Raw genomic sequence first — 23,295 nt, 5'->3', positions numbered from 1 at the left:
AAGTACAAATTAAAGTGATTTAAAAAATAAAGTGATAAAAGTGTGATATAAAGTGACACTGTGCTGTGCAAGTCCAGAGATAAGGTGTCATATTAGTGCAAAAGATGTGCAGAAATGAGTGACGATGGAGAGAGAGGTCCAATACTAGATCCTGGGTGTTTCCTGGTTTAAACTCCGAATGGCCTGCGGGAAGAAGCTCCTCGTCATTCTCTCTGTGTTTGCTTGCTTATTGTCATTGTATAGTACAGGACATTATATATATATATATACATACAGTTGTGTTCAAAATTATTCAACCTCCACTGAAATTGATTGTTTTGGTCGGTTTGACATTGATTATGATCATTCAGTCATCCTGCTTACAATTAAATCAAAGAGGCACGTGTAGGTCAGACAAATATAACATAACATTTATAATGAAATAACCACAAATGTCTTTTCTGAGCTCACATCATTATCAGTTTTATTCAACCCCCAAGTGACATTCAATCTTAGTACTTAGTACAACATCCTTTTACAGTTATAACAGCTTTTAAACGTGAAGCATAGCTTGACACAAGTGTCTTGCAGCGATCTACGGGTATCTTCGCCCATTCATCATGGGCAAAAGCCTCCAGTTCAGTCACATTCTTAGGCTTGCACTGCAACTGCTTTCTTTAAGTCCCACCAGAGGTTCTCAATCGGATTTAAGTCTGGTGACTGCGATGACCACTTCAAAATGTTCCAGCCTTTAATCTGCAACCATGCTCTAGTGGACTTGGAGGTATGCTTGGGATCATTGTCCTGTTGAAAGGTCCAACGCCTTCCAAGCCTCAGGTTTGTGACGGACTGCATCACATTGTCATCCAATATCTCCTGGTACTGAAGAGAATTCATGGTACCTTGCACACGCTGAAGCTTCCCAGTACCTGCAGAAGCAAAACAGCCCCAAAGCATGATTGACCCCCCGCCATGCTTCACAGTAGGCAAGGTGTTCTTTTCTTCATAGGCCTTGTTCTTCCTCCTCCAAACATAGCGTTGATCCATGGGCCCAAACAGTTCTAATTTTGTTTCATCAGTCCACAGAACACTATCCCAAAACTTCTGTGGTTTGTCCACATGACTTTTGGCATACTGCAGTCGACTCTTCTTATTCTTTGGGGACAGCAAGGGGGTGCGCCTGGGAGTTCTGGCATGGAGGCCTTCATTACGCAGGGTGCGCCGTATTGTCTGAGCAGAAACTTCAGTACCCACATCTGACAAATCTTTTCTCAGTTCCTCAGCAGTCACACGGGGACTTTTCTCCACTCTATGCTTCAGGTAGCGCACAACAGTCGAAGTCAGCATCTTCTTTCTGCCACGACCAGGTAGCGTTTCAACAGTGCCCTTTGCCTTGAATTTGCGAATGATGCTTCCTATGGTGTCTCTTGGTATGTTTAACATCTTTGCAATCTTCTTATAGCCATTGCCCTTCCTGTGAAGAGTAATCACCTGTTCTCTTGTCTTCCTGGACCATTCTCTTGACCTCACCATGTTTGTAACCACACCAGTAAATGTCTAGAAGGAGCTGAGTATCACAGTCATTTTAAAGCTGCCTAATTGGTGCTTATTAGGCTTTATTGCTGCTCCCTGATATCCACAGGTGTTTTCAATACCTGATTGAAAACACTTCATTGAACCTCTGTTCTTCAGAGTGGTAGTCTTTAAGGGGTTGAATAATTATGTCAATGAAGAATTCACAAAAGAAACATTTACTACTGTATTACAAAACTAATTGATGTCATTTTAGTTGCATATGGTTCTTTAAGAAGTCCTTGTAGGATTTCATTCTGAATACAATTACAAATGTACACTAAATTCCCTAAAACCATTTACAGCATTGGGGGTTGAATAATAATATACAGGTACAGACCAAAAGTTTGGACACACCTTCTCATTTAAAGAGTTTTCTTTATTTTCATGACTATGAAAATTGTAGAGTCACACTGAAGGCATCAAGGGCTATTTGACCAAGAAGGAGAGTGATGGGGTGCTGCGCCAGATGACCTGGCCTCCACAGTCACTGGACCTGAACCTAACAGAGATGGTTTAGGGGTGAGCTGGACCGCAGAGTAAAGGCAAAAGGGCCAACAAGTGCCAAGCATCTCTCGGGGAACTCCTTCAAGACTGTTGGAAGACCATTTCAGGTGACTACCTCTTGAAGCTCATCAAGAGAATGCCAAGAGTGTGCAAAGCAGTAATCAAAGCAAAAGGTGGCTACTTTGAAGAACCTAGAATATGACATTTTTCAGTTGTTTCACACTTTTTTGTTATGTATATAATTCCATATATAATTCCACATGTTAATTCATAGTATTGATGCCTTCAGTGTGAATCTACAATTTTCATAGTCATGAAAAAAAAAGAAAACTCTTTGAATGAGGTGTGTCCAAACACACACACACACACACACACACACACACACACACACACACACATTATATACACATATACATTTATAAAAGATCCTTCTGTGTAGATTTGTTAAATTCATACAAATGTATGGTCAAATTTTCATGAGAATTGCTGCATTTGAAGTGTGTTTAATAAAGAAAATTTTTTTTGACGTATTAAATACCCCGTTTTTAAGTAAGAAATTATTTTCCAGTTAGAGCACAAATGCTGAAATGGTGAGTTCCATGGAATCCTACATATGTAGACGGCGACATCTGCTGGCTGTGCTTCACATTACACTAGAATTAGCCTAGATTAAACTTCACTGGAACTAGGAGACACAAACTGTTCCAACATGACAGTGCCCCCATGCACAAAGCCAGCTCCATTTCTTTCTGCAGCTCTCTGTTATGCTAATGATACCCAGCTATATATCTCATCAAAACCAGACGATACAGCTCAATTAGCTCGGATAACTGTGTTAAAGAAATATGAGATTGGATGACCCATAACTTTCTACTACTAAATTCTGATAAGATGGAGATTTTGCTCATCGGCCCAAAAACCAGTATACAGAACACTCCAGCATCTTAACCTGCATTTAGACGGATGTTCTTTAACCACTAGTTCAACGGTAAAAGACCTGGAAGTTATTTTACACAACTGCTTGTCTTTTGATAATCATATCAACCAAGTTACAAAAACAGCCTTCTTTCACTTCTTTAAACAAGTTAAGAAACATGTTATCTATATCTGATGCAGAGAAGCTCGTCCATGCGTTCATGACCTTCAGAATAGACTATTGTAATGCATTACTAGGTGGATGTCCTGCATCATTAATAAACAAGCTTCAGTTAGTTCAGAATGCGGCAGCAAGAGTTCTTACAAGGTCAAGAAAATATGATCATATAACCCCAATCTTATCATCCCTGCACTGGCTTCCTGTTAAGTTTTGGATCGACTACAAACTAACACTTCTCACTTATAAAGCACTAAATGGTTTGGCTCCCTTGTATCTCTCCAGTCTTTTAACACGCTACAATCCGTCACGCTCCCTGAGATCTTAAAACTCTGGGCTTCTAGTAGTTTCTAGAATAGCAAAGTCCACTAAAGGTGGTAGAACATTCTCTCATTTAGCTCCTAAACTTGGAATAGTCTTCCTGACAGTGTTCGGGGTTCAGACACACTCACCCAGTTTAAGTGTAGATTAAAAACATATCTTTTTAGCAAAGCCTACACATAACACACATCACATATCATAAACTTGTGCTCCAGAACATCAGATCACATGCACATTATCAACTTGTGCTGTTAATATCATGAACAGCAGCTACGCTAATTTCTCTCCACTGCTTCTCTTTCTCTCCCCATCCCGAGGCATCCTGAGGTTTGGCCAGCTCCAGCCACGTCCCACCTCATGAAGATTATGGAGAAGTAGATGTCGAACTTGCAAACATCCCCAACCATCTAGAGATGTACCAGTGCCAATTGGATCCCACTACATGTGTGGAGTTTTGACATTGGACCTCCTGGAGTGTTTAAAGGCTCTGGCATGGAGAAGCTGATGCTGGATCTGTGATGATCACAATTGTTGAGCTCAGTAGCTCCTAGTTTTATAACCATAATGACTGTATAAGACTGTAAAAAGAACATTACTTATAATCTAACACTCCAGTACTCATGTTAGTTCTCACTCTCCAGTGTTCTGTATTGTTGAAAGATTTATGATCAAACTCTTGATGTCACCCAAATGAGGATGGGTTCCCCTTTTGAGTCTGGTTCCTCTCAAGGTTTCTTCCTCATTACATCTAAGGGAGTTTCTCCTTGCCAGAGTCCCCATAGCTGCTCATTAGGGATAAATGCACACCATTCACCTTGACTGTTGATTTCTGTAAAGCTGCTTTGAGACAATGTCTGTTGTGAAAAGCGCTATAGAAATAAACTTGACTTGACTTGACTTGACTTGACTTGACTTGACTTGACTTGACTTGACTCTCTGCAGTGCTTTTTTCATCTTTCTCTCCATTCTGTAATAGCGATGAATATTTTCTCCTGGAAAGAAATAAAAAGACCAGTGGATCCATTAGGTCATTCTCATCTGATCTTTCTCACATAACTTCTGTTTTTTTTGCACCTTTTGTGTAAACTCTAGAGACTGTTGTACATGAATATCCCAGGACCTTAGGTATTTCTCAGATACCCAAACAAGACCATTATTTATGTACACATTACCTAACCTGGTGTGAATATTAGTTAACACTTATGGGCTGTATCTACTGGAGTTTCTACACTGTGCTTCTGAATTGGTGTGAATGTGATCCTAGTTAGGTGACCTATAAGTGTATTGTTATTTTGTCTTATGTGCGATATAGTAGAGCTTTAACCTTGATGAAAGGTAATGCTAGTTAAAGATGTAACCATGATTTATTAAAGCAGGCTTATGAGATTGTGTGCAGTATACCATCAGTACCTATGTGATGTGCCTACTCTAAAGTCTGACAGCAGAAATGCTCAAGTATTTTAATAAGGTTAAAATGAAAGCACACTCAAAATAAATCTCAAAATAAAAATAAATATATATAAAATACAACTATATATATATGTGTGTATTTCAAGAGCTGTATTTCATTTATATTTATTTTTATTTTGCTGATCTATGATCATCAAACCACAGATGTAGCAAAATGTGTTGAAAAGTGTTCGCTCAGTGTTTAAGGCTCTGGGTTACTGATTAGAAGGTGAGATATGCAAGGAAAGAATTTTACAGTATTGTAAAGTACATGTGACAAGCAGAAAGCACCTTTCCTTTCTTCAAAATGCTCTGGAGTGTTTTATTCTTATCTGCATCACCCCCTGCTTTCCATCTTCGTCATTCTCGATGCTGCTTGGCTCATCATTTGGCACACCCCAAGCTGCAATTGACATCCTGCTAGAGAAGAGTGGGACCTTTAGCATGTGTCCACTCTCTCGTAGAGGAGCACGTAGGCATTAGTCGACCTCTTCTTTAATAAGTCCATCTTTTCGCTCAGTGAGACGAAGCTATCATTACAGGTCATCCACTGATGGGGATTTTGAGTGGAACAATCAGCCACATAATGTCCTGGGAAAGAGATATGCACAGCAATGGGAACTGCAGATCACAATAAAAAAGTGTTTTCCAAAGTTATAAATTAAAATATAGTCTATTTGTTCATTTTCAGTGTGTTTATCTCACCAGATAAAGGTGATACCCCACAATGGCTCAGGCAGCTGATCAGCCGATAGGATGAGCTACACTAAAAACAGCACACATACCAAAATGCATTTAAAAAAATAAATACAAAACCATAGTGTACACAGTACAGGCAGTTTTAAACCTCCTGCCTAAACTCCTTATTTTACACTCCTTTTCCTATCATTCTCACTTTATCATTTATAGTGTCTACCTGACTATTTCTCCTCTGTTTATTTTTTTCTGTCATGCTGGCCTTAGCATTGTTGTTCTCTATATGAGGGAAGAAGAAAAAAGATTAGCCTGTCTTGATCTTAATCCGGATATGCTTTGTACTTGCTATTAACATGTCTTTCTTGGACTCTTGGATTTTAAGAAACAGACTGTTCACTAGCTTGCAACATACCTATTCTGGGCATGTTTTGCTGAGGAAAACAATTTATTTGCAGCTCAGGATTGATGTACACTTGAGTAGTTATCTTGATGATTTTGTAATGGTTCTCCACTTCAAATCTGTTTAGTTGCAGAAACAGAAACCTGGAAAGAAAATACATTAAAAGTGATGTTCGACCTGATGTCAGCGGACTGATGCCCGACAGACAGATGGAGAAATAAAAAAAAATCCCTCAATCAAAGTTAAATTCTTTTCTTTGTCAGCAAGCATGATTACCGTGACTGCACCAAGAAAGAAAATGCACCAAATGTGACATAAATGTCAAAAAAAAAAAACACACACAATAATATTACTTCTAGTGTTGAACCCAGAAGTGTATGCGTGTCTGTATTTAGCATCCATACCTGGGCAGCCTGAGGATCCTCCACAAGGAGCTGGCAGATTTTCCTCCACATTCCGTACACTTTCTGTTCAACATTGTCACATTCTGCAATATACCCAGTATTAATACACAAGGAGGTCAGATACAATGACATCATAAATATAAAGCAAAAAAGAAAAGTATTCTGAGAAATGTTCACATTAAATATGTGGTTGAGGCACTGAGCCACATTGTCATGTGTCAGGGGGACAGAGATATGGTTAAACATCTCCACTTTGTTCTGCCGGGATCCACAGCTGCAAAACATACAACATGCATCAGACATCTAAGATTCATCTGCATCATGAATAAACTAAAATCTCTTTTTGTTATGCATCATACCTAGAGCATGTTATGACATTCCTCATCTTGAACTTGAAATTGGACTTCACTGGGCATTTAGGTCCCACAAACTTCTGGCAACCCAGTTTTTTCACGGATTGCTCTAGTTGGGTAAGACAGTAACAGAGGAATTCATGGGCATCCTACACATACACACACACACACACACACACACACACACACACACACACACACACACACACACACACACACACACACACACAGAGCAGAAATCATGAAATCATACCAAGACACTGTTTCCTTTTAGCATGTTTTAATGTGTGTGTCTGTATTTTGTAAGCTTACGTTCTGTTGGCCGATGGCGAATTCTTGGTTGACCTTTGCAGCTGATGCAATCAGGGTCATGAGGAGAGAATTTGTGTCAATGTCATGTTGAACTTCAGAGCTGCATCTCATCTTTGACAACTCCAAAAAACATCTGCAAAGGAGCAAGAAAAATGTAAGATATTTGTAGTTCTATTCCCTATTATCAAAGTTAATTCTTATACTGTACCTACTATATATTCAATATACATTTTCTTAATTAATTATTGCAATTACAATCCATTGCCTCTGGTACTTGACCAAGTTTGAAAACACTATTATATTCTTTCCTACTGCTTTTTTCATAATTTTTATCAGAAACTTAGACATTATAATTGGTACGTTTACATCTTTAAAAAAATGCAGTATAAACATATTGTACTATTTAAATAAAAAGAACATATAGTTCTGTAAAGTCTCAGTACCTTAGAAATGTGTCCCCTAAGTTGGGGCTAGAATTTTCCAGCAGACTGGCGAGATCTCTACAGAAAGTCCCGGCTGTAAACAGACACTGTAGACTCGCATTTACGTAGCAGTTGTTTTGAAAATTAGGCAACCTGCAACAGATTCACCTGTTACACTAGTGGCAAATAAACCATACAAATACTGTAGTGCAGAACTACTGTTAATGTTCCCTGTTTCTGTATCAATATATAGGGTCATTTATATTCTAAAGCATTCCACTCAAATGATCAGTAAGCAGAACTAATTATTGAACTAAAAATTTTTTTAGTTAAAAAAAAGCAAAACAAATTAAAGTATCATACCCGCACTGGAGCATTTGCTGGTTTGTGACCCATGAGAAAATTGGATGCTTTTGGGTTTCCTCAGATTCCTCAGATGGAACTGAATTCAAAAGTTTTTTAGTTTCCTCTGATAGAATTGAAGTCAAACTCGGTTTCATCTCCTTAAATGGAAATGGAGTCAAACTCTGTTTTGATTCCTCATATGGGATTGGATTCAAACATTTTTTAGTTTCCTCAGATGGAACTGTAGTCAAACACTGCTCCGATTTCTCAGATGGAACTGAAGCCAAAAGTTTTTTAGTTTCCTCCGATAGAATTGAGGCCAAACTCGGTTCCATTTCCTTATATGGAAATGGAGTCAAACTCTGTTTTGATTCCTCAGATGGGATTGGATTCAAACATATTTTAGTTTCCTCAGATGGAATTGAAATCAAATCGGATTTTGTTTCCTTAAAAGGAATTGGAGTCAAACTCTGTTTTGATTCCTGAGATGGAACTGAAGTTAAACTCTGTTTTATTTTCTCAGATGGAACTGGAGTCAAACTATTTTTCATTTCCTTAAATGTGATTGGAGTCAAACTCTGTTTTATTTTTCCAGATGTAAATGGTGTCAAACTCCTTTTAGCTTTCCCATCTTGAGTTGGAGCCAGACTCTGCTTTGTTTTCCCAAATGGAACAGGAGTCCAACTCCTTTTGTCTTTCCCAGATTGAGTTAGAGCCAAACTTAGTTTCATTTTCTCAGATGGAACTGGAGTCAAACTCTCTTTCATTTCCTTAAATGGAATTGGAGTCAAACTCTGTTTCATTTTTCCAGATGTAATTGGTGTCAAACTGCTTTTAGCTTTCCCAGCTTGAGTTGGAGCCAGACTCTGCCTCGTTTTGTTAAATGGAACTGAAGTCAAACTCCTTTTGTCTTTTCCAGAATGATTTGGTGCCAAACTCAGTTTAATTTCCTTAAATAGAACTGGAGTCAAACTCTGTTTCATTTTTCCAGATGTAATTGGAGTCAAATTCCTTTTAGCTTTCCCAGATTGAGTTGGAGATAAACTCTGCATCGTTTTCTCAAATGGAGTTAAAACCAAACTCTTTTGGGATTTTTTAGATGAAGTCAGATCCGGTGATACAATAATCACCTTCTTCTGGTGGTTGCTCAGCTTGACATTTTGGTTCACCAGGCCAGTTGAGGTCATTACCTTCCTTTCTTGGCCATGCAGAATCACCTCCTTCTTTTCTTCCCATTCCTTGATTATTGGGGTTTGCCGTGCTGACCATAGTAAATATGTTCTATTGTGAGTCTTTTTGACCTCGCCCTGTTTTGTGCTTGTGAGTGCTGAGGTCGGCTTTATGTAAACCTGACCTACTTCTTTTTTCATAAAACCTCTATTTGCAGTCATCCTTTCCCTAGATGCAGGCTTCTTTTCTTTCCCATGTGTTGTATTGGTCACTGTTAATTGTTCAAAATCATTTGTTTTCTCATTTTTAATGGTACTACAATTTGTCTGTGGGGGATTTGGCCATGGCTTCACACTGTCCTGTTCCCTATGCTTTTGCATGATGCTAGTTGAGGCCTTCTCCAAGATTTGCACAATATACCTTTAAAGGGACTCTTTGCCGACTTTCATTTAAATTCCAGCTGCATAGGGAATAAACAGTTTGTTGGTAATCTTTACAAAAGCCTTCATTTAAATTCTATAGTATTTTTCTTTGTTGGTCTTCACGATCACTGTCAAATTTTAGTGTTGAATTATTATATATTATATTATATTATTATAAGAATTTGTCATACGCTATAATCCCAAAAGTTTTGGGTCACCTGACCTTTCTGCTATATGTGGTTCTTTTCCAAACTGTTACCAAAACCCTGGAGGCACTCAATTGAACAAAAGTGTAGCCTGCTATAGAGCTCTGATCTCATCCCTACATACCCATAAACACCTTTGGGATGAATTGAAACTCTGACTGCACCCCAGGTCTCCTCACCTACTTCAGTACTAACGTAATAGCCTTGTGGCTGATGAACACAAATATTCATAAGCACACTCCAGAATCTAGTGGAACAGCTTTCCAGAAGTGTGGAGGGAATTATAAAAGCAATTTGGGACCAAATGTGGAAGGCAATGCTCAAAAATCACATACCATACGTATGGCCAGGTGACTCAATACTTTTGACAATATAATGTACATTTTAGGACCTACACAATCTCTGTTTGAACTTACTGCCCATTACACCTAAGGTTTTGTTCGAGTATGATGTCAATTTTTCAACATGCTCATGTCTGTTATAGGCATGGGCGTAAATTTCATTTAACAGTACGGGGGGACAATAAATATAAAATTTCTCATGAACAATTTTTTGAAGGGGACACAAATAATACATTAAAATTGTACTTATATAAAGACACAGTGTCCCCACAGTGAAAAACTTTGCTTTTATCATTATTAGTGTAGCATGGAGACTACGTCATTATGGTTATTTTTAAAGTTTTTCTCAGGTTTAGTGACAAAGCAAAACAAGGAATTTAAAAAAAGTTTTAATTTTTATTTACAAATTAATTAAGACACTTAAGAACACAATAGAAATTGATTATACAAAAAAATACAGTGGGGTCAGTTGGGACGTAGCACAGTGCTCATTTAGTAAATGCACAGATAAACAATATGCTCATTGTGTGTTAATGTTAAATTAACATTATACCAAGTCGTCCCAAATAAAACACTGCATGGGAAACGGCTTTGGTGTGTTAGTGTCAGTGCACTATGCTACAAGCTATTGTAAACAAGCTAAAGTTAACTAGATAAGTCATATTTTAATCACTAATAGAGCAGATTCATGGAAAATTACATCGGTAATCAGCATTTTTGACGCAATTCATTTATGAATGAGTCTGCATCAACTACATTAAAGAGAATCGCTTTATTTAAAGTGAATAAAATACCCTAGTTAATGGAGTTGAACATTAATTGTCCCCTCCGTCCCCCCCGGGATTTACGCCCATGGTTATAGAGCTGTTTAGAATAATATATTTTCCTCCGTGCACGAGTCGAATAATGTAAAATAAGCAATAAAAATGTTTTATCCGGCATTTTAAATTGTGTTATTGCATCTATATGACTTTATTTGTTCGTTTGTGGAAAATGGAAGCTTGGACATCTTTAGTATTATACTGCCCAAATAATGCCTCCTAAATACTAAAGCTGTTCAAGTTAATAGAAAAAAATGTGGATCTGGACATACAGTATTACTTGTTTATGTGTATCAGACCCATTTTTTAGGTTAAAAAACAATTAATAACATTTCTAAGTTTATACTGTCATCTACAGGAACATGCATAAGTTTTCGTTCAATTTAACATTTGTCTAAACTTTTCGTGTTTTAACTGCCATCTACTGGAAACACGATGCTATTGACGGCGCTCGCGAGGAGCGGGTAGTCTCCAGCCGGGGGTGCGGAATTCGGCACAACACCGGTTCGCGAGTGGAGACGTAACCTCCGCTTTTTAAAAATAGAAAGCAAGTTCTTACCTTCGACATCTGCAATTTTAATTCTTACGCAATGTCTCCTCCTGGGACACGCAACATGTGAACTCAAGACTGACTTGTTGATTATGCTGTTGTTTGGGTATGTGCGGTACAATAAATGTTTTGGGGCCCATTGTGACGTCACCAAAATATTTAATTACGTAACATTAATATCATAACATTAATCAAAGGGGCGCTATGTATACACGTAGGGGGCGCTATGTATGCAGGGGCGCTTTGTATACGTGTGTGTGTGTGTGTGTGTGTGTGTGTGTGTGTGAGAATATATGTATGTGTGTGTGTGTGTGTGTGTGTGTGTGTATATTGGGGAAAAGGGGCGCTAGAGGTGCTACATTTACATGTGGATCAATTACGCTGATTACAAGGAGCTTGTCACTTCTGATAAAAATCTCAGCATCTTCAGCTCTGCTTCCTCCATCTCCACCTCCTGTCTTTTACTCAATGCCACTGTCTCGAAACCAAACAACATTGCAGGTCTCACCACAGTCCTATAAACTTTCACTCTTGCAGATACTCTTCTATAACAAATCACTCCTGCTATCACTCTTCTCCACCCACTCCACCCTGCCTGCACTCTTTTCTTCACTCTTCTATCACACTCTTCATTACTTACCTAAACTCATCCACCTTCATCATCTCTTCTCCCTGCAACTGCACCACTCCACTGCCCTTCCTCTCATTCACACACATGTACTCTGTCTTACTCCTACTGACTTTGATATCAGTTGTTCAAGTCATGCTGATCAAAATATATTATACTGGTTTCACCTGCATAGTCTTTACCCCCAAAACAGTTAAGCATCAGCTCATTGCAGAAGTCATTGAATGCAAAATGGTTAAAGTTGTCAGAATCCGTCATGCTTGAATTTTTATTACACTTTTGTTTGTAAATGTGTCTTGAACTGATCAATTGTGCAGATGAATTTTAAATGTCATTAATGAAGGGGAGTAAATGGCATTCGATCAACCAATAATCACCTAGTTCTCTAAAGTATGTCAAAGGTGAATCTCGTGAACCTTCAGTTGGCGACAGAGCAAAACACAGAATAACAATTTCTGAAACCAGGAAACAAACACTAGTACAGTACAGTAAAAGTGTGAATCCTGTCCGGTCTTTTTACAGTTTTTCTCAGCTGCTTTGGAGCATTTCTCGAATCATCCTTAATATTTATTAAGGTTTTGTAATATTAAAGTGCATTTCTCAAAACTATTTATACAAACAGCACAACACATTGGATTTCTTGCAAAAGCCTTTACTTTTCTCAAAATCCTCAGTTCATCTCTTAAAAGTAAGTATTTATGTCATCTCATTCCCATCAGAATGAAAAGTCCCTTTGTCATTGTTCACAAACAGAATAATCAAAATGTTTAGTCATGTCAGTATGATGGCACACAGTTTCAGGATTTCTTGATATAAACTACAGTTTGGATTACAATGATTGAAAATGCATAAAATCTGACTTCCCTCTGTTTGGCATCTATGAATTTCAAAAGCACAAATGTATATATTTTATTGCATATTTGATTTATATTGATTTGGACTATTTGGCAAAAGGACATTCTGATTGGAATGATATGTTAATTGACATAAATACCTACTTATGAGAGATGAACTTGATGAATTTTAAAAAAGTACAGGCTTTTGCAAAAAATCCAAATCCAAAGTTTGTTGTGCTGTTTGTACAAAGTGTTTTAGGAAATGCACGGGTTTGCAAATATAAAGGATTATTTCCGAAATGCTCCAAAGCAACTTTTTCTGCATATTGAGGGAGTGAATGAATAAAGGATGATAGGAATGAAGACATTTGTTAAAGTATGCTAAAATATGTAGAACAGTTTAGTAGAACATATCTAAAAAAAAAAAATTATATTAAATGTAAAACACACACACACTATTAACCATCTGTAATACTCAAATTGGGTCTAACAAATGTCCACGCTTTACTTGAATTTTTCCATTTATTAAATTTTATTTTATAAATTATTTTGTGCCAATTAAATGATTAATTAATTTAATCAATTTTAATAAAAATGCATCAATTTTATTTATTCTATTTACATTTTATAAAATATGTTTTGCATTTCTTCTTAATTGTACCGAAATTGAACCAGACTCCTACTTAAAAACCGAGGTACATACCAATCTGTAAATTTTAAGTATCGTTACACAACTAATATACACACATTCATCAACATACTGACCTGATGTCTCTTTTCCTTTTATTTACAAAAATCTGGACCCTTTATCCGAACACACAAATTATTTAAACTATTTGAATACGTTCTTTATCCGAATACAATGAATAAAACAATTATTTGTTTTGTTTAGTCCATTTAACTATACATGGAGCACTTTGTTTCCCCACGACCATTATTACTGATGCATCACCCACTAAACTCTGAAGCGCACTGAACCCAGAAGACACTGCAGAATGAAAAATGAAAAAACGGGGAGAAAACAGTGAGGGTTGAGGAGAAGATTCAGGCAAAAATAAACCACAGAAAGCTTCCAAAGTTTGGAATCATTTCAAACTAAAACATAAAGATACCAATGTACACTGCATTTTAATTTAACTTTAAATGATGGAATCATTGGCAGAATACTCGATTATTAAAATCTCAAATCAAATATTTTTAATATTTTAATAGAAAGGGAGAAATAGGACTAATTAAATCTTGAAAAAAATCAAATCTTGTGGACGTCCCATGTAACACTGATAGATGTCTTAATACTTTCTGTCCCAATACCATGGTTATTAACTGGAAATTTACTTAGACTTATAATAACAAATATTGTGTCACTAATAAAGTTAGTGAAATATGCTTTAAAATTATACACAGTATTTATCCAACAAACCAGTTCCTAAAGAGATATAAAACTGATCTCCCTGAATTCTGTGTTTTGTGTGGAATGTTATACATTACATTATACAGCTTTTTTTATAATGTATGTGTGTTAAATTTTTTTTGGGTTGATGTTGAATGTTTATTTACTATGTTGAGGGAAAAATATATTATTTTTACTTACATAAAACAAATACGAATGTCACATTTTTATGCAAAATTTGTTAATATTATTAGGTGAGTTCTATATACACAAATTTAAATGGTCAGAAAGGATTCCCAAAATTTCTAAAAATACATTTTATTATTTCTTGTTGTTTTTATTTATTTATTTATTTATTTATTAGATTTACGATATTTCATTGAATGTACACTTTTGTGTCTTTCAATAAAGGAAAAAAAATACCATGATTATTATTAAACTTCATAATGTTGTGACGCGAAAGGTTACCGCGCATGCGTAAGGTTCGACGTTAGTCTATTGGTTTTTTTTTTCGTTTTTTCCCACCCGGATTCATATCTTTTTGGTCACGTGTTCTTCCATTTCCACCCGTGATTGGCTAAGTCTTCATTCAGAGCGATTTCTATTGGACAGTGTTTTGTGAGAAGCCAATCATAGCGAAGGCGGAAGTAGAGGACCGAGAGAAAAGTTGTGGCGGAAAAATTAGCTTCGATTAAAAAAAATAGCGTATTTTGTGTGTATTTCTTTTGTTAAATTGACCGTTTTCTACGAATTTCTGGTTGGAAGATCATATTCGGGAATCATGGCGTCCACCGCGGCGGGGAAACAGAGAATACCGAAAGTGGCGAAGGTAAGATGGACTGGCGCGTGCATGGGAACTGAACGTGTGTAGCTAGCTAGGTGCTAGGTGGGCTAGGCAGGCTAGCTATTTTATTTAGAATTACAATAATAAAACATTCAAAAGTACTGTTGAACCATGTTTTAACTTCTGTTTAAATCGTATGTAATTATATATAGTTACACCCGGTCTTATTATTTATACATTTCTAATCGTGCCCCGAGAGAAATGCTTTACCCAAGCTACATTCTATTAGCTTGTTTGTTTGTTTGTTGATTATAGGGTTTACAAAAGATATAAATGTACATTAAAGTGCCAGAGGGGGAAGTTAATATCTAAATAGTTCTACATCAGAGGGGCCCAAACACATTTGTATGAAAAATCAAACTTGATTGCGGTTAAAAATACATTTAGCATTATACCAATTATTATATTAGTTATTTAATAATATCCCAAAGTAAATAAATACATAAAACATGTCTGTAATCTTCATAAACTAATTCTTTTTTGTTTTTTACTTTCTTCATACCTTAGTTCACAAAAGTGAGTACACCCCTCACATTTCAGCAGCCACTTTATTATGTTTTCAAAGGACAATAGCATAGAAAGAAACCTTGGATATATTTTAGTCAATGTGCAGCTTGTACAGCAGTACAGATTTACTGTCCTTTAAAAATAACTCGTCATACAGCCATTATTAAAATAGCTAACAACAAATGTGAGTACACCCTAAGTGATAACAGCTGTATTTAACCATGCAAAGTCATGTGTCTCATTTGTCATGTTTTTGTCTGCTTGACAGGACCATACAAATTTGTGTATCTTGTATAAGAGCAGTTAAAATTTCATGCTTTGAGTACAATTCTCTCACACTGACCACAGGATGTTCAACATGGCACCTCATGGCAAAGACCTCTGAGGATTTGAGAATTAGAATTGTTGCTATTTACAAATATTGCATTGGCTATAAGATAATCAGTGAAACCCTAACATTGAGTTACATCCAGAGTCATACAGCGGTTTTCCAAGACGGTTCTTCTTCCTTGTTCTGTGCATCAGGTGCAGAAGCTGGCTTTAATAAAACAGATGCCAGCATTGATTTAAAGGTTGCAGAAGCGGAAGGTCCGCTGTCAGTGCTCAGACTGTACGCCACACACTGCAAAAAAATTTGGTTTGCATGCATGCATCCCAGAAGCAAGGCGCTTCTTAAGCTGGCTCACAAGAAAGCCTGCAAAAAGTTTGTTTTTGAAGACAACCTGTCCAAGAGCATGAATTACTGGAACCATGTCCTGTGCTCTGATGAGACGAAGATAAACGTGTTTGTCTCAGATGGTGTCCAGCATGTATGGTGACTCCCTGATGAGGAATACCAATTTTGTGCCTTGCCTATAGTCAAGCATGGTGGTGGTAGCATCATGGTCTGGGGCTGCATATGAGTGCTCCTGGTGCTGGGGAGCTGCTGTTCATTAAGGGCAACATGGATTCCAACTGTGATTGAGTGGCCAAGAATGTTTTTAGACCTGAGCCCTATTGAGCACCTGTGGGGGATCCTCAAGCAGAAGTGAAGCACCATGTGTCTAACATCCAGCAGTTTTGTGATGTCATTATGGAGTGAAAGAGGATCCCAGCAATGGCAGCTCTGGTGAATTTCATACCCAGTAGGATTAAGGCAGTGCTACATAACAATGGTGCTCACAAAAAATTGACACTTTCAAAACAGTCGTGACATATTCACTTAGGGTGTACTCACTTTTGTTGTTATTTTGACAATAATGGCTGTATGTTGTTATTTTTAGAGGACAGTAAAACTGTACTGCTATACAAACTGCACATTAACTACTTAAAAAAAAATATTCAGGGTTTGTTTCTATGCTATTGTCCTTTAAAAACATAATTTCAGAGTGTATATGACAGTTGGCCAAATTAATAATCACTGTGTACCAACTTTGGTTTGGCGGCATCTCTGATCTAAGCAAAGGCCGATCACACCTTCAATACTTTTGGAGCACCCTTGCTGTTAACAAAAAAGTTGGGCAGAAACAGTACATTTATTTTTAATTTACTTTTGAGAATGAAGAAACCAGCTTTGGGACATTTTTGTGGCATTTAGCAGACACCCTTATCCAGAGTGACAATTATTTTATTAGAACATCTGAGTAGTTATGGGTTTAGGGCCTTGTTTAAGAGCCCAGCGGTGGCAGCTTAGTGTTGTGGGAACTCACAACATTCTGATCAAAAGTCCAACAACCATTGAACTGTCTCTTAAACACTGAGCTATCCCTCTTCCAAAAAGAAAAGCAGGTAAATAATGTAAAAATGTTGACTTTCAAAAGGGTTTTGGAGACACTGAAATTTTAAGATCCTTCAGCTGATCCTGACATGATTCTTTTCACACATTGATTTATATGTAATTATTAGAATGAAAAGTTGTATTAAAAGCTGTGTTAGTTAACAAGAACACTGCCATGTCTTCCTGTACCAGGTAAAGAATAAAGCCCCGGCTGAGGTGCAGATCACAGCTGAGCAGCTGCTACGTGAAGCCAAGGAACGAGAACTTGAGCTTCTTCCCCCTCCACCGAAACAGAAGATCACTGATGAGGAGGAGTTAAATGATTACAAATTACGAAAACGCAAGGTAAGATGACAAAAGCCTGGTCTTTACTTTATGGGGTTCCTGGTTTACTTCATCATCTTCCTGTTTCACCACCAATGATCTGATCTACAGGGATTTGAAGACAATATCAGGAAGAACCGGACTGTCATCAGCAACTGGATCAAGTACGCACAATGGGAGGAGAGTCTGAAGGAAGTACAGAGGTATGACACTTTCGGATATCTATTATTAATAATGCTGAGTTGAATGAATTATGGTTCAACTTTCTTTAATGTTTCTGATGTTTTGGTTAAAGAGCTCGGTCTATCTACGAGCGAGCGTTAGACGTGGATCATCGGAATGTCACGCTGTGGCTAAAATATGCCGAGATGGAAATGAAGAACCGTCAGGTCAATCACGCTCGAAACATCTGGGACAGAGCCATAACCATCCTGCCCCGAGTCAACCAGTTCTGGTAATCGTTACACTTCATTTCCTATAGTTTCATTATTGGATCCTTTCTGTTTGAGGGTACTGACCTGATGTTGGTCTGGATATGTTCACAGGTACAAATACACTTACATGGAGGAGATGCTGGGGAATGTAGCAGGCTGCAGGCTGGTGTTTGAGCGCTGGATGGAGTGGATGCCAGAGGAGCAGGCCTGGCACTCGTACATTAACTTTGAGCTGCGCTATAAGGAGGTGGAGAAAGCCCGCTGCATTTATGAAAAATATATCCTTACCAGAGTGCTTGTGTTTGGGATGTGGAAAATGTTTAATTTCCCCCTTCCTTTCAAAAGAAACACTACAGAGACCTTCAGGATCTCGAGAGCTTTATACATGATTCTAGATCCTGGGATGTAAGAACTAGGAGTTGCATCACTGTTCAGGTAGAGTAATTAACAGTCGGCTGATCAGCATTTAGAGCGTAAAATTAAAAGATTCAGGTCAGTGATACCAAGCAGGAGGTGATCATATAAAATGCAAGGAAAAAATTAACCAAGTTTACTGTTAGATATTACTCATGAAAGTGTGACCGAATCATTGTTCTTGGTTTTTACCAAATTTGCATTGAAATGGTGGCATTAGGTCCAGTAAAAAAAAGAAAATTTATGAAGTGAATCATTTTGTGCATAACAAAATTTGTGGCAAAGCATTGCACGCCATCTTCATCCCATCAACAGTTTTGTGGTTCTTAATAAACCATATACTACTGTGTTATATGTTACTACTTTTGGTATTGAACTTATATCTAGTTATGGTCCTCAACTCCTCTGCACTTGTGACAGTCCACCCTGAAGTGAAGAACTGGATCAAATACGCTCGCTTCGAGGATAAACATGGTTATATTGCTCATGCGAGAAAAGTGTACGAGAGAGCCATCGAATTCTTTGGTGAGGAGCAGGTCGATGAAAACCTGTACGTTGCTTTTGCTAAATTCGAGGAGAAACAAAAAGAGGTAATTTCCTGCTCAAATCTCCTCAAGTCATAACAAACATAATACAGTGAAGTCTTGTATTTATCTTGCCATTTGTAGTTGAAATCGGTAAGATATCAAAATGCCTTTCACTATGATAATCCATTTTCCATCATGACGAGTGTATGCTTGTGTGTTTTCAGTTCGAGCGTGTACGGGTGATTTATAAGTACGCACTGGATCAAATCCCCAAACAGCAGGCCCAGGAGCTTTTCAAGAACTACACAGTGTTTGAGAAGAAGTTTGGAGACCGGAGAGGAATCGAGGACGTCATCGTCAGCAAAAGGAGATTTCAGTACGAGGAGGAGGTTAAGGTAAGAGATCACACAATGTTCTATTAAATCTTTAAGCAAATGATATGGTATTTTATCAAACACATTGCACATTTGGTTATGTGTAAATTATGGTTATGTAGAAATTAATATTATTTGAAGTGGTTACATCCCTGGTTTAGAAATTTTCTGAAACACACATTACACACCTACTTATATATAACTACAGTATTGTATAGTATTTAAAATGAATTAGCAAATTAGCAAAGTCTTTTGTCTTTGTCTTATTTCAGGCAAATCCGCACAATTACGACGCCTGGTTTGATTACCTGCGTCTGTTAGAGAGCGACGCCGACGCGGACACGGTCCGAGATGTGTACGAACGAGCCATCGCCAACGTTCCCCCCATTACTGAAAAGAGACACTGGAGGCGTTACATTTACTTGTGGATCAATTACGCTCTCTATGAGGAGCTGGAAGTCAAGGTGAGACCTGATACATGGCACTGAACTACAATGAGGTTTAGTAGACCTTGAATGTAAAATGTGCACTAGAAGTTTGTCATGCTGGTTTTGTTTACTGACAGGACCCTGAAAGAACAAGGCAGGTGTATCAGGCATGTCTGGATCTCATTCCACACAAAAAGGTACATCACACAGTGCTGAATAAATTACTGTTTTTATGAAGACTATAAACAATATTATACCACACAATATGTGCCCCTTCTATCAGTTATTTATTAGCAAATGACAGTCACAGTTTCTATCCCTTTATGGAAATTTCTGTTTTAAAATGTCCATTTTTGTGTTATTGTGTAAATTTGTTGTAAATCAGATGGTATTAACATAATCTAAGTATTGCCGTTTATTTGTTGTGTATTGATTTGTGTTGTTTTAATCTTGTTTATAGTTCACCTTCGCTAAAATCTGGCTGTTGTACGGCAAGTTTGAAATTCGCCAGAAGAACCTGCAGAACGCCAGACGAGGCCTGGTAAATGTCACCATCCTTTATTATTAAAGGGTTCAGCTTATTAAAACTGCACTCTGATTCCTTGCACACTTTGTAATCACAGGGCACAGGCATTGGGAAATGTCCAAAAAACAAGTTGTTCAAGGGATACATCGAGCTGGAGCTGCAGCTCAGAGAGTTTGACCGCTGCAGGAAGCTGTATGAGAAGTACCTGAGTACGCCCAGAGAACTGCACCACCTGGATCAAGTTTGCAGAGCTCGAGACAATCCTTGAGACGAGAAAGGGCGCTGGCCATATATGAGCTGGCCATCAGTCAGCCTCGTCTCGACATGCCAGAGGTATCGCCAACATGTTGCTTGCTCTTTTAAACACTGCTTTAAATTTCACCTACACGTTCCTGTGTTTCTAACGCATTGTTTCTATGGAACTTCTGCAGGTGCTCTGGAAGTCATATATTGATTTTGAAATCGAGCAGGAGGAGTATGAGAACACGCGTGGTCTTTATAAGAGGCTCTTACAGCGCACACAGCATGTCAAGGTAGGATAATTCTTCTAACATAAGAGCTCTAAACACATCCCAGGGGCACCATTGTTTATCTCCATAATGACACAGAGCTTCATCCACATCATTTTTTCAGTAAATATTTTCTGCCTCTGTACTGTTTGAGCTCTGAGTTCATTACGATTGGTGAAGTGTGAATTCTGTGAATCCTTTCCTAATTAGAACACAAAATACCTGCAGTACAGAGAACTTATTTTTATATTAAATTAATTGAGCATTTACAGAATTATGCAGAGATCAAATAAGTTCTGACGTTGTAATGATATGAACTATTTCAGTCCAAGTTCAAGTCGTGAAAATCTATACAAAATAGCAAATGATCTTCTCGTTGGTGTGCAGGTTAAGACCATCTGTTTTTGTCTGTCGTGTGCAGGTATGGAAAAGTTATGCACAGTTTGAGCTGTCGATGGAAGGTGAGGAGCGACTGCAGCGGTGCAGGCAGGTATATGAGGAAGCAAACCGAGGCCTGCGAACGTGTGAGGAAAAGGAGGAGAGACTCATGTTGCTTGAAGCCTGGATGAATTTTGAGCAGGAGTTCGGCACCTCGGCCGACAAGGACAGAGTGAAGAAGCTCATGCCCAAGCAGGTGAAGAAGAGGAGGAAGCTTACGGCAGAGGACGGGGTGAGTGGGATGAAATGCAGTTTGTGGTGTTTTATTTCATAGCCCAGATTATAAAGTTTTTACATCACAGATTTTATATCACATTGAATAAATGGTTCCTTTTGTAACAGTAAAAGCTTTTCAGATTGGATAAAAAAAAAATTTAATCCAAAATGGTGCATGTTGAAGGCACATAATGTGAACTTTGATCTGATCTCTGACTGTGTAATAATTTGTTCTCCAGACGGACGCTGGATGGGAAGAATATTACGACTACATCTTCCCGGAGGACGCTGCCAATCAACCAAACCTCAAGCTGCTGTCCATGGCCAAAATGTGGAAGAAGCAGCAACAGCAGGAACAGGAGAAACAAGAGGCAGAAGAGGATGAACCTACTGAACCCACACAGCCAAGAGACGAGCAGGAGGAAAGCAGAGAAACACAGGAGCCTATAGAGAGTGTGCCTGATGATCAGGACGACAGTGACAGCAGCAGTGAGAGTGAAAGTGAAACTAAAAACTAAAACTTTTCTTGACTTCCCATGGTGGAATATTTACTTCTGGATATCTTTTTAGTTTTGAAGAAACATCTAATAAAATTCTTCAACACTTTACTGATTATACAGTTCTCTCTCCCCTTCTCTTTTAAATTAAAAGTTTTAAACTGTCTGTTAATAAGCTTAGATGTTGACACAAGTTCCTGTTGAATTTACTAGTGTACAGAAACATTATCCACACAAAGAGCTGCATCTTTCTGAGATCTCCTCCAGCTTGTCCATGAGCTTGGCAGCTATCTAAACTCAGGAGCCACTGAAAAGCCGTGACACTCTTCCTGTGCCACAGAGCCGTCTGCCTTCCCTGTGACTGCAGAGACACGAAGAAAAGGAAGTGAAATGAGCCTGTCATTTAAAAAGCATTCATTCTCAGGGTCTGGTGTGATTATTAATTTGTTACAGTGAACAAAATCATAGATGTTACTAAAGCTGTTATGGTGCCTTGTAAAAGTTTGGAAACACTTAGTCTTTTATCGTTTTTTGGGACACTCGCATGTTCCATTCTTTTATATTCAACAACTAGGACACAATGATTGGAAGAAAGTCCAAATTTGAAATGTATAGCTCCAACAGAAGAACTTATATAAGACAGAGAACTGCCTCACCACCACGCTTAATGGGTTGGAGTTTTGGAGCAGGGAAGGGAAAGCATATCTAGATAGGCTATTTATTTTATGTAGAATTATCTCTAAATTTAATGGACAAGAGTTCAATGCCTTATACTGTCAGGGAGCTTGGGTGACTGGTGAGTGCAGAGTGACTGGGTGGGAGGAGGACCCAAATGCAGGATGCACACAGAGGTATGGAGAAAACAGGCTTTAATAAAAGGGTGCAGACAAAAGCAAAGTCCAATTAACAGTCCAGTGTCGAAAACACAGGCAAACATGGCAAATCAGGAGACAAAACCAAAACATAAAAAAAAAACATTCCAAAATAACAAAAGCCGGCAAACAGAAGTAAGAGGGGCAGAGCAGAAACAAAAACAGCCCAGAGTTCAAACCAGGTAACTAGGAAGGCAGAGCGGGAGCAGGAGCAGGCAGGGTGGCAAGAGTTATCTAAGGCGCTAAGGGGCCGGTAAGATAATCTGGCCCCGAGCTAAACTCTTGGCTGTCCTTAAATACCGGTGTTGTGCCTAATTCAGACCCCCGGTCTGAAATCAACCCCCCATTCGCGTGCACGCGGACAGTACCGTCGTATTTCCTGTAGATGGCACTAAAAACACGGAAAGTTGGG

At 38.1% G+C, this 23,295-nt stretch overlaps 3 protein-coding genes across 5 annotated transcripts; 1 reads left to right on the top strand and 2 right to left on the bottom strand.

Moving 5' to 3' along the window:
* Nucleotides 1-4,346: 4,346 nt before the first annotated feature.
* On the bottom strand, nt 4,347-8,139 carry LOC124377293 (ubiquitin carboxyl-terminal hydrolase 29-like). 3 transcript variants are annotated; one of them, XR_006924088.1, is made up of 11 exons: nt 7,872-8,139; nt 7,530-7,661; nt 7,087-7,219; nt 6,781-6,923; nt 6,599-6,695; nt 6,422-6,504; nt 6,030-6,160; nt 5,838-5,896; nt 5,627-5,687; nt 5,213-5,542; nt 4,347-4,464 (listed from the first exon to the last, which is right to left on the bottom strand). XR_006924088.1 is itself a non-coding variant. In XM_046836708.1 (10 exons), exons 1-10 carry the CDS (start codon nt 8,006-8,008, stop codon nt 5,361-5,363), a joined length of 1,158 nt encoding a protein of 385 aa, XP_046692664.1. In that variant the 5' UTR covers nt 8,009-8,139; the 3' UTR covers nt 5,114-5,360. The 3 variants fall into 3 exon arrangements, 2 of the variants coding, with proteins under 2 accessions (XP_046692664.1, XP_046692665.1); XM_046836708.1 differs by lacking the exon at nt 4,347-4,464 and having other exon boundaries at nt 5,114-5,542; XM_046836709.1 differs by lacking the exon at nt 4,347-4,464 and having other exon boundaries at nt 5,114-5,512.
* On the bottom strand, nt 8,085-11,450 carry LOC124376702 (myosin light chain kinase, smooth muscle-like). Its single transcript, XM_046835917.1, has 3 exons — nt 11,373-11,450; nt 8,215-9,483; nt 8,085-8,107 (listed from the first exon to the last, which is right to left on the bottom strand). The coding sequence occupies exons 2-3, from the start codon at nt 9,401-9,403 to the stop codon at nt 8,085-8,087; spliced, it is 1,212 nt and encodes a 403-aa protein (XP_046691873.1). The 5' UTR covers nt 9,404-9,483; nt 11,373-11,450.
* A 3,392-nt stretch (nt 11,451-14,842) lies between these two features.
* Nucleotides 14,843-22,129, top strand: LOC124377475 (crooked neck-like protein 1). Its single transcript, XM_046836978.1, is given in 16 exon segments — nt 14,843-15,046; nt 17,517-17,669; nt 17,760-17,851; nt 17,944-18,102; nt 18,194-18,360; nt 18,908-19,086; nt 19,248-19,418; nt 19,670-19,861; nt 19,963-20,022; nt 20,286-20,366; nt 20,449-20,561; nt 20,563-20,622; nt 20,624-20,684; nt 20,783-20,884; nt 21,282-21,530; nt 21,754-22,129. Coding segments are annotated over 16 exon segments (2,166 nt in total). The 5' UTR covers nt 14,843-14,998; the 3' UTR covers nt 22,033-22,129.
* Nucleotides 22,130-23,295: the final 1,166 nt, after the last annotated feature.

The sequence above is a fragment of the Silurus meridionalis genome, chromosome 23 (assembly GCF_014805685.1).
Source record: "Silurus meridionalis isolate SWU-2019-XX chromosome 23, ASM1480568v1, whole genome shotgun sequence".
Classification (NCBI taxonomy): domain Eukaryota; kingdom Metazoa; phylum Chordata; class Actinopteri; order Siluriformes; family Siluridae; genus Silurus; species Silurus meridionalis.
This window is presented reverse-complemented; position numbering and strand designations above follow the sequence as displayed.

Coding starts and splice junctions, on each gene's coding strand:
- LOC124376702 (XM_046835917.1), bottom strand. CDS start 9,403: ATGCAAAAGCATAGGGAACAGGACAGTGTGAAGCCATGGCCAAATCCC. Junction 8,108..8,214: donor ATCTGAGGAATCAAAACAGA/GTTTGACTCCAT, acceptor AAATCGGAGCAG/TGTTTGACTACAGTTCCATC.
- LOC124377293 (XM_046836708.1), bottom strand. CDS start 8,008: ATGAAACCGAGTTTGACTTCAATTCTATCAGAGGAAACTAAAAAACTT. Junction 7,662..7,871: donor CAGCAAATGCTCCAGTGCGG/GTATGATACTTT, acceptor AATCTGTTGCAG/GTTGCCTAATTTTCAAAACA. Junction 5,897..6,029: donor GCAAAACATGCCCAGAATAG/GTATGTTGCAAG, acceptor TCCCTCATATAG/AGAACAACAATGCTAAGGCC.